At 41.5% G+C, this 10,183-nt stretch overlaps 1 protein-coding gene across 1 annotated transcript in view; it reads right to left on the bottom strand.

Annotated features, from left to right (window-relative positions):
- Window positions 1-10,183, bottom strand: part of MAGI2 (membrane associated guanylate kinase, WW and PDZ domain containing 2) — a gene marked incomplete at its 5' end in the record, with an annotated part of 532,170 nt that overhangs the window by 18,816 nt on the left and 503,171 nt on the right. Inside the window, 1 exon segment of the mRNA XM_035896847.1 lies at window positions 4,258-4,396. Coding sequence (XP_035752740.1) covers window positions 4,258-4,396 — 139 coding nt within the window.

Raw genomic sequence — 10,183 nt, 5'->3', positions numbered from 1 at the left:
CATACACAGGGAATCAGGCAGCCACTGCAAGAAAAATCTTGGTCTGTGGTGTTATTAAAACTGTATTTAATGCCGGTCTGAGAAGCACTCAGTGCTACAGTGGTGACTGTGGGTTTTGTGTCCTGTGGGAATTGTGAAACCTCGCGCTCCCTCCAGCCAGACTCCTGGGGCATTAAGTACTTTTCGGGATTAGGATTCCCAGCAGTACTTCTAGTCTTTCTTGCACAGCAATATGATTTCTTGCTATGACTTGGTTCTTTGGAGAACATGGGTGGCAGACTATTTCCTATGAAACGTGATGCTGATGTTCTTCAGGTTTGGACGAGCTGTGGTAATTCACCCTCAGCGGAAGCTCAGTTCCTCCGGCTACCCTTATGCTCAGCAAACATGTTCCAAGATGCGGGGTGATAAAACATCTGTTTTCTAAGCTTCTTTTGTTGCACCCTGCTGTGAAATCAGCTACTGTTTTGGAGCATTAATCATATCTGTGCTCCTTCCCATATATTCTGATGGTACCGTGTGCACTACAAGGGGATTTCTCTCTCTGAAGAGCACTGGGATCTGCAGCATTTGTTTTCAAGCAAAATCAGCAGCTGGAGTTGAGGTAAACGATGCATTTGCAACACGTTTTATTTCTTCCCCTAGGTTTGAATAGTGCTTCAGCTCAGCCAGAATTTTCTGAGATGTACTTGTAGGGACAGATTTCCAGGCAGCATAAACTGACATAACTCATTCAGGAGATTTACATCCTCCCGGGAGCTTGTTCCGTGTTTCCTCACTGAGTGCTTTCTTCTTTTCAATACACATTCTTTTCTTTCACAGATCACTCTCTTACCATTGATGCTTTTTCCTGAAAACTGCTTTTACTGATGTCAATCACATCATCATTCAAACAGCGATATTTCTTGCACTTAAATATATACCACCATATTTTGTACTAGCAGAAACATGGCTCTGGAATTTAAAAAGCATCGATTATATTGCACAAGGAAAATCGAAAAGTTGAAGACTAAGAGACAATAATGTGACGGTGTTTGGCTGGTTGGTTTAGGTTCTTCTAGGTAAGCTTCATTCTTTTTAATGTTGTGCATCTGAATGCTGCTGCTGCTGGAGAGGTCTTTAAACACAGCGATACTACAACTGACTTGGGAAGTCCCTGACCATTTTGCTTGTCAGAGACTGAGAGAGAATATCCAGGAAAGGTCCCTGCACACTTGCTCTGATTTTATTTCTCCCTAGACTTCTGCTGCACACAGCCATTGCAATCCAGATACCCACTCAGTCCTCCAGCCTTGCTTTTTTATACTCAGCTAAGTCTTATTTCCCACTGATGGTCTCCAGCGCTGGACCCTGATGAGAATAAGAAATATTTCTGACATGTACTTGCTAAAAAAAAATTTAAAAAGCCTGATTATTTCAGTAAAAAAAGTTACAATTAGTCTTGTTACATCTCAGCCGTGCAATTCTGGTGTGAAGGAGAGCGAACTACTAAATCTTGACTAGTTTGTCTACTGTCCTCAGGACCACTTTGTCCTCAAGCTTACTGTCACGATCTTCTCTGCACTCAGTTTTCCATTACTTGGAAAGGACAGTCTTTTCTGGGGGGTCTCTGTCATTAATACTCGGACAGACATTCTTTGCAGCACGGTGACTTACCCTTGAGATTCTGGCCTTCTTGAGACATGCCCTCCAGTTTTAATAATTTCTGTTTGTTAAGTTCTGTTTTTAACTTCCTAAGCAGGCTGCTGCCGATGTGCACCTTCTGTTTGTTTTTAGAGTATTTCTCATTGCTTTGGGAAATGACCTAAGGTACATTTTAATATCAGTTAATTTCAACAGGCATCTTCTTATTTTCTTCCATTCTGCCCGGAGACTGGGCACAGCACTAACATTTCTCTGGGTAATGCACATCTTAGGAACTGCAGACATGTGGATGTTAGCCTTTGCTGTGATGCTTTCTGTAGGTTGTGTGCATGTTACAAAGTAATTCCTGACCACTTTTACTGTTTTTTCAGTGCAGTAGGACAACACGGCTTTCAAGCACAGCTACTTAGTTCTCCTCCCGTACATCCCAGGATGCAGCTGGGAAAAACGACCTGATTAAACAGCGCTTCTTTGTAGCAACTTTTATATCACACTAAGCTGCGTTTTTGCACAATTAATGCTAAGCATTCCAAATGCCAAATGCGAACATGGCTTTAAACAGTCCTGTGAAGTCACCTTGTTTCTTTCCATTAGCAGTATAAACCGTGCCTGGGTTTGCAGTAGTTTATCTGTATTTCCCACTCGTGTACTTCTGGGCAAGGGAAGGCTTGTGCACATTTACAACTTTCAGTTTGGTTTTTTTTTTCCGCAAAACAATGTTGTTTACACTGAACTGTTTTTACATTTTCTTATGACTCTGGAATAAGGTACAGATTTATAAGATTATATAAACATAGAAATTTATTTTAGATCTCCCATAAGCCTAGGTTTAAGGGCCATCCAGAACTGGGATCTTAAGAAAGTCATATTTGGAATGGGTCTGAACTGTAATAGATTCTTGCTCCTGTGACACCCCTCTCCCCCTTATATTAAATTGTTTTCTGAGGAACCAGAGAACTGCTTGTATATGGTCCTGCTATTTGGGAAGGATTGCTACTGCTGTATCAGTCCTGGACGTTTGTTTGTTCTGTCATTAAAGTCGGTGCACCTATCCCTATGAAAGAGTTTTGGAGGTGATCTGAATCACTGCTGAAGGTCTCCCTGAAAGGATTATGCACTGGTTAAAACTGATATGAAATGTCTTAGTACCAATTAAATTAAACATTACACTGGATGCTTTCAAGACCCAGCTGGACAGGGTGCTGGGCCATCTTGTCTAGACTGTGCTCTAGTCTAGAAAGGTTGGACCAGATGATCCTTGAGATCCCTTCCAACCTGGTATTCTATGATTCTATGTTTCATTTTATCATAATCCCTGCAAGCTGTTTTGTCTTTATTCCTATTCACTGAAGTATATAACTCACTAACTTTATCACTAGATGAGTGGTCTGCTGCCCATCCTTGCTGTCCTTATTCCAAAGCTCTTGAAAGCTGGAAAAACGCAACAAGCACTATCCTGAGTATTGCCTCAGCCACAGAGTTGGCTCTAGCTGAGAGATGAAAATGGTGCAATTGGCACGTATACTGGCAGCCGGCAAAGCGCTGACTTTCAGTGGAGCTCACTTTAATATCTCCAGAGGAGGTAATGAGTTTATGTTGGTAACAAAGCCTGACCTGAACCTACACTTAAGACTAAGTATTACTTTGAATTTTCATATGCTACTGCAATTTTATATTCTAATGGGAAATGAGGGTGGCACTTCAAAAGTAACATTAGAAAGGTTTAACAGAATTTTGGACCTCCCAGCATAAGGAAGTCAAGGAATTTTCATTTAAAAAACCCTCTTCCTGTGAGATTTCAGGCCCAGCTGTGCACATCACAGAACTTATATAAATGTATGACATTGTCACACTGTTCTTTAGAGTAAGCTCTGACTTCAATTTAAAAAAAGAGCTTTTTGTCTTTGAATTACCTTTGGATAATTTATTTTTACTTCCTGTCATTTCAGTAGTGAAACAAATTTTCTATATGTACTAAATGACTCACACTTTCTGAAATACTCAAAAAAGTCCCAGAAGTCCCCCTGAAAAAAAACATGGAAGAATGGATTCTGCTTTCTCACCACAATGAGAAAAGTCTCCTTTTTTAGTCAGAGTTGGCTTCTACTTGATCATCCGTGTGCATTGCCAGAGGTAATATAATGGGTGAGATTGTCAAAGAAAGAAGTACATTCTTGTTAATGTTTTGAGTTTAAACACAAACAACTGAATTGCATGGCAACAAGATCATCTGCTGTGATTCAAAATGTGCAGAGAAGTACCAATAGAGGAAGAAAAGGACAGTTTATGGGCAAATCAGCAACTCCCAGCACGCTCAGAGATGTCCCCTAAAGCGTTCAAAGTGCTTCTTCCAATGTACATCTTATAACCCACTGCCTGTGTCAGGAGGGCAGCAGACAACAGTGATGTACACACATATATGGTCTTGAGCCAAGGAAGCACTCAAACATATGACTAAGTCCACTTGTACTCAGATAAGCACTTAAGTCCATACTTAATGTGCCCTAGAACATTACAATATATAAATATCTGCAATTTCTACTTAACTCAGAAACAATATAATTAATTTATATAGGTTCATGCACATAGAAAAACGTAAAGATGAAAACCCACCATATTCTGGGACCTGGCCTGTTCCGCGTTTCAACAACAGTCGCACTCTCCTGCCACCAGACTTGATTAGCTCTATTGCTCTGGCATGTGTCATGTCCCTTGTGCTTTCTCCATTGATTTCAATTATTTGATCTCCTACCTGTCAGGTAAGAAGAATATCGAGTCAGACAGAATTGCATTAAAATGAGGGTTTCAGAAAGAGACATGTTCAGTGGATCACAGGTTACTTGAATGACAGACAGACACATCAAGGTAAATTTGTTCCTGTCTGACTGAGGGATATTACTGGCAGATTAAATAACCTCCAAAGTGGATTCTGAATGTGGTATATCAAATGCTGCATGTCGTCTCCAAAATCAGTGTAATGCATTTGTAACTTGCCCCATGTCTTCCACACGTAAGAAGTTTTTTTTTAATCACTTGATATGTTGGAATCCCTGGAAATATTATCTGTCCTGCACTTTAACTTGTAGTGTTGTACAGACCCTTTGCTGCATTTAACTTGCTGTTTTCATAGAGAAAAAAGAGGTTCAAAGCACAAATACAAAGATCCATCATTTGAATATCCAAATCTTGGTAGGAAAGTTGCACACCAAATTAAGAGCTGTTACGAAGCAAACTATTAAACAAAGAAAAGTTGTTGGCTATGGCACAGATCACACACATTTGCTTGAGTCCTTACAAGAGCATACTTTGAACTATTTATCCACAGAAGATTTCTGCTTGGAGTAAGCACAGCCCTTGGCTGACCCATCTAGTTAGAGCGGCAGACTCCAAGGCTCTAATTACAGATTTCTGCAAATCATCTCCCGGCTGCCTTTCGAGTCAGAGTTAGCTTCATTATTATTTTTCTGCCTCTACTTCTACAGCTGTAAAATGGGGCACTGATATCCATCCACCCCAATCTCCCTCCCAGCCTTGCCTCCCAACGGGATGTTTTGGTTGTCCATGAGAAGAGCCAGCTTTTGATGCTGGAAACCTTCTCAATGAACAGAGGGGTGATTGCTTTCTGCTGTGCCCGGTCGGCACAGCAGACAGCACACGTAGTAAACAGCAGCTGTACAGCTTGTTTGGTGCTGCAGTGCCACAGCCACCCACTTATTTTGTGAGACAGTTAACCGAGCAACACAGTGAGGCGATGCCTGAGCCTCGTGTGAGCAACACCACGGCCTTTGGAGTTCATGTTTTGCAGCTGCACTGCAGACGCCTGCCAGCCCCGTCGCAGGGGCACCCCAGGTGAAGCCCAGGATGGGGGCTGACCTCCTGGCGCTGGACCCACTCTGCAGGTCCAGGTGATGGGCAGCCCAGAGGCGTGCGTGCGGGTCTCGGTTGAGTGGGTTCAGCAAACTCGATTATCCGTGCCAGAGGAGTACATCTGCTCGGCAGGATCAGGCCTGCCTCGGTCTGCATCTACGTCTGCCTCACCGGGCACATCCACTACACTAAAATAACAATGCTGCATGCATCCTAGAGAGGGTTTTAAGGAGGCTATACACATTTCAAGGTGATGGGCACTTCCTTTTCCTCTTACAACCCTGTCTTGACAAAACCAGCTCTTTGCTGGCCTTGGACATTGAAATGTTTTCTGTTTTGTGCGTTTTCTTTGCTACCACTGTATTTCTGTCAACTGAAAGTGTAACCCTTCAGAGGCTTTTCTTCCTCCCTTAGACTGAAATACAGTATTTAGCAAATAAACGTGCATAATATGAAATGCATCAAAGAAAAGTAGAAGCAATGTTAAGAAGTTATCTAGTCCCTATTTTTGTTCAGAGACAGAAAGAATGCCACTAAAAGCACTATGGCAGTGTTTCTCAATAGGAATTCATACCTTGTCAATAGGAGTTGCAGCCTATTTTAAGAACTCTCCCAGGATCCTGTACGCAATCTATGCCCGTACCTTACTTAACTAAAAAGCCGTTGATCTGAATAAAATCTCTCAGCCTTGCTATCTCACTTTGTAAATGCTGCAGACTGAGCAGCAGCGGAAAAAATCAGGATTATTTTGTGCATTAAGGCCTTATTTTTGCAGTGCAAATTTCTTCCTTAGTGGATTTTCTCTGTTAGGAGGAATGTGTTTGGTTGCACCATGCAGTATACATTTTTAGACACTTCTGATGTCCTCCAGGCCCCAGTGCCACCCAGCACATGTGCTCTCTGGATTGGGGTGAGGTTTTCCCTGGGTTTGGCCCTGCAGGGCTGTTTGCATCACCCTGGCTTGGGGAACGCTTGGTAGGATGTAGTAGCTCTACGCACTCAGATCAAAAATGGAAAATCTCTTTTACCGCTTTTGTAGCACAGACATAAGATGGAGTTGTAGCATCCCCACAAGGACACTACTCAGGCCAAAGACAGACCAAATTCAACCAGTTTGGGAAAACCTGTTTCTAAATGTCATGAAACAATTAAACCCTGGTAGAAAACCTGTAAAAGTAAACTCAGGTTTTCCAGAGCATTAAAGACAGCTCTTTTTTGTGTCATGTTGCTTGGGTAGACCATGTTTTGCAGAAGGTCTTTAAAATGATCTTGTTAGCATGTTTGGAGAGAAGAAGTGCCAGATTAGATGAAATGAAGGAGGTGTTTTTAACACTCCTTGATAAATAGCCATTAAAATGAGTCCTGATGAAAGCTGTTTGGAGCAGGCACAGCCCTTCAGATAAAATCCTCTGCACCCCAGAGCAGAAAGACAGAAAGAGATTTTAATACAGTTTAATATGTAAAAAGGTTAAGCTAATGTCATGTTTTTCCCTTGCTGTTTGCCTTTCTTCTGTTCTCATTGGTCAATATGCAGGAACTCTCTTGTATTAATGTAACCTTTTCTGTATTTCAGCGGATTAAAATACTTTTTTCTCTGTAGGCAGCATCTAGCTGATTTGATAGTTCCTGCTTTTCATATAAAATCTTATGTGCAAATAACTTGGGAAAGCTTAAAAAAGGCCAGCATCTTGGCTATGTGACCAAAGGAGGGGAGAGAAACAAGTCTGCGAAAATTAGGTACACTTAAATTTATATCAGGCGGTGTGAGAGCAGAGTTAAAATGAAGAGTTGGAGGAGCGGCGGGTTAATTGTGTTCCATGCATTTGTGTCCTGTGGCCGACGGCTGCATAACTGAATTACACTGCCTTTGCAGCACAAGCCCAGCCCTGATTAGATAAGAAAAACAACACAGAAGAGAAATAGTTGCCAACACTCTTACCCTGGGAAAACTTTCAATTAGACTTTACACCCATATCTGGGGAATTCATACAAGAGGGAAAACCTTGACTGAGGAGTGGTTCCCCATCTGGCTAATAACATACAAATTCCTATTCTTATTTTTGCTGCAGTTAAACATTTATAGTCTTCCCTTCCTTCCCCTTGCTAATGTAGATTCTCTGATGTCTGATATGGGAGGAAACTAGGCTGTATGCTTTCTCTCCGTCCAGGCATTCAAACGTGCTCACTTGCTCCTTTTTTCTATTGTGGAATAGATTTTTAGATACCGTGGGGCTATTTCTGTCTTTTTAAAATTCAGTGATTGCTTAAGAGAAGCTTAGATATCCCAACATATTGAAGATGCACTGAGGTGAAGCCAGAGGTAATGGTAAGCATAGAAACAGGTCCAAAAAGAACCCAGTGCCTAGGATATGGGATCCTCACTACTCTCTTTACAGGATCAAAAGTTGATTCCCGCAGTTTTACAGCTCGCATGACATTTCTCTATACTTTTCTTCTGGATCCTTCCAGTCTGTCCACAGTCTCCAAACTGGAGATATTACTAAGGTGGGGGTAGGCAGAACAGATCAAAGTGATAACATTCATCCCACATGGGAGAAACACTTATTAACAATGTTCCCAGAATGAGACCTTTGCCTTTCTGTAACACATCAGATTTGCGACTCACAGTTAGGTTAGGTTCTGAGATTATCCTCAGCAGTCCTGCCTAGGCAGTTATCCCTCATTTTACATTGTGCATCTGGTTTCTCTGCCCTAAACCAAGCACAGTGCACCTCAGTGAATTTTATCAGATTGACTGCTTTAGTATGAAATTTTCATTTTGAAATCAATCAGCTTCTCAAAGTCCTTTTAAACCCCCTGTGTACAGTGACATCTTCGCATCAGCAAATTTTATTTTAGGATTTATCAACAGGTCTCCAATTATTAATAAAATTATTGAGTTGAGCTGTTTTCATGCCAGACCCCTCAGAACCACACTTGTAATTTCACACTTGTAATTACTATTCAGGAGCAAATCATTCAGAGCAGCCTTTGAGAGGGATTATTTTCAGTAACCACATTACAATGGTCCCATTCTAAAGCCTATTGCCCTGTTCTGTTTCTGTGAATTTCATACAAGGAGGTGTTGAAAGGTGAAAGATGCTCATACGTTCTCCTTCCTCTTTTTCCATAAGGAAATCAAAATGAAAATCAGAAGTAAGAAATGAAAATTAGACTGATATGACAAGATTTGCTCTCCACAATCAACATGTTGGTGGATTTTTTCAACTTTTTGATAACTCATTGCAGATTATTTACGAAAATGAAAGTTAAAGGAACTTTTCTCTATTATTTAACTTTCTTGTCCTCCATGAATTCTTGGACACAATTACTAATAGTCTAGAAAAGACTTTCTCTTAGTCATTGAGTGTACATGAACATCAGCAGGTTAAGCTGACTTGACTCTAAGTATGCTTTAAGCAGTTTTCTCCTTATTCTGGTTTATACTAATTTCTCTCTGTTGAACTAGATGTAGTAAGTTTGTGGTCCTTCTGAACATCTCAGTGAAGACTGATACAAAGAAAGCACTGAATATTTCAGCCTTCTCCACATTCTCAGCAAGAAACGGACCTCTTTTTTCCTGTTCTTCATATTTCTTGCAATATATTTATGTCACATTTTCTTGTTGCCTTTTATACTCTCCTTGCAGACTGCTTGGATATCATTCTGACACATTTAATGTTTCCTCTGCATCTAGCGGGACACCAGCCACCTAACAGGTGTTGCAGCATCAAGCTTTGAGTGTCTAAATGTTTTATTGGGTATGACCCTGGGGCATTAGCTCCTTTCATGGAAAGAGACACATTTGAATATCAGACCATTATTTTTAAGATGCATTTCAGCTAGCTGCCTTCTGTGGAGATATAGAACTTTTCAGATGAAATACCAGAATATTTTAAAAGATAAACTTCAATGTAGCAACATTATAATTTTGCATGGCATTTAGGTTCTCTGTCATTTTACACTTTAGGGATTTCATTTTTGTCAAGAAATTAACAGGAAAAACAATTGCCCACATCTGGAGAGTTAGCCATCCCTAAAATAATACCTTCAGCTCCCATGCCATTCAGGAACAATTTTTGCCTGACAGCCTGAGAGGATGCATGCATCCTAATCACTCAATTTTAAACCCACAAGTAGCAGCCAAACGGTTTGAGAGTGCAGCCCTTGAAATCCAATGTTTTCATTTCACAAAGCCACAGCCTTGCTTTTGGCTCAAGGTGTCGTTACACGGGATCCGTGCACGGAGCTGTAATGAGTGCATCCCTTTGCAAGGCTGGCAGCAGTTTGGTGGCCAGTCATGCGAAACACACCGATGGACCCCTTCCCGCTCCCACCAGGCAGGCCCTGCATCGTGGGACACCCCCTAAACTGGCATCAGCTCTGACTTGTAACCTTCCTGGCAGTCTTCAGCAAAGACTGCAAAGCCAGGGTGATGGGCCTCCACACCCTCCAGACGTTCCCACCAGCGTAAGGCTGAAGCGTGTTGGCAAGCCAGCCTGGGAAGCTTGCATGGCTGCTGCCTGAGCTGTATTTATTCTGAAGAAAAACGCTCTTTGCAGCTATGAATCTGGCAATGTTAGACACCTTGATTTTGCATTGTGTTTCTTTCTTCCTACAGAACAGGGTCTTGGCTGAATTTCCATGCTGTTTGGGACAAATGCCTACCCAA

This window comes from Egretta garzetta, unplaced genomic scaffold, assembly GCF_000687185.1.
Source record: "Egretta garzetta isolate BGI_Z169 unplaced genomic scaffold, ASM68718v1 scaffold156, whole genome shotgun sequence".
NCBI lineage: Eukaryota > Metazoa > Chordata > Aves > Pelecaniformes > Ardeidae > Egretta > Egretta garzetta.
Note: the sequence above shows the minus strand (reverse complement) of the source record. Positions and strands in the feature narration are given on the sequence as shown.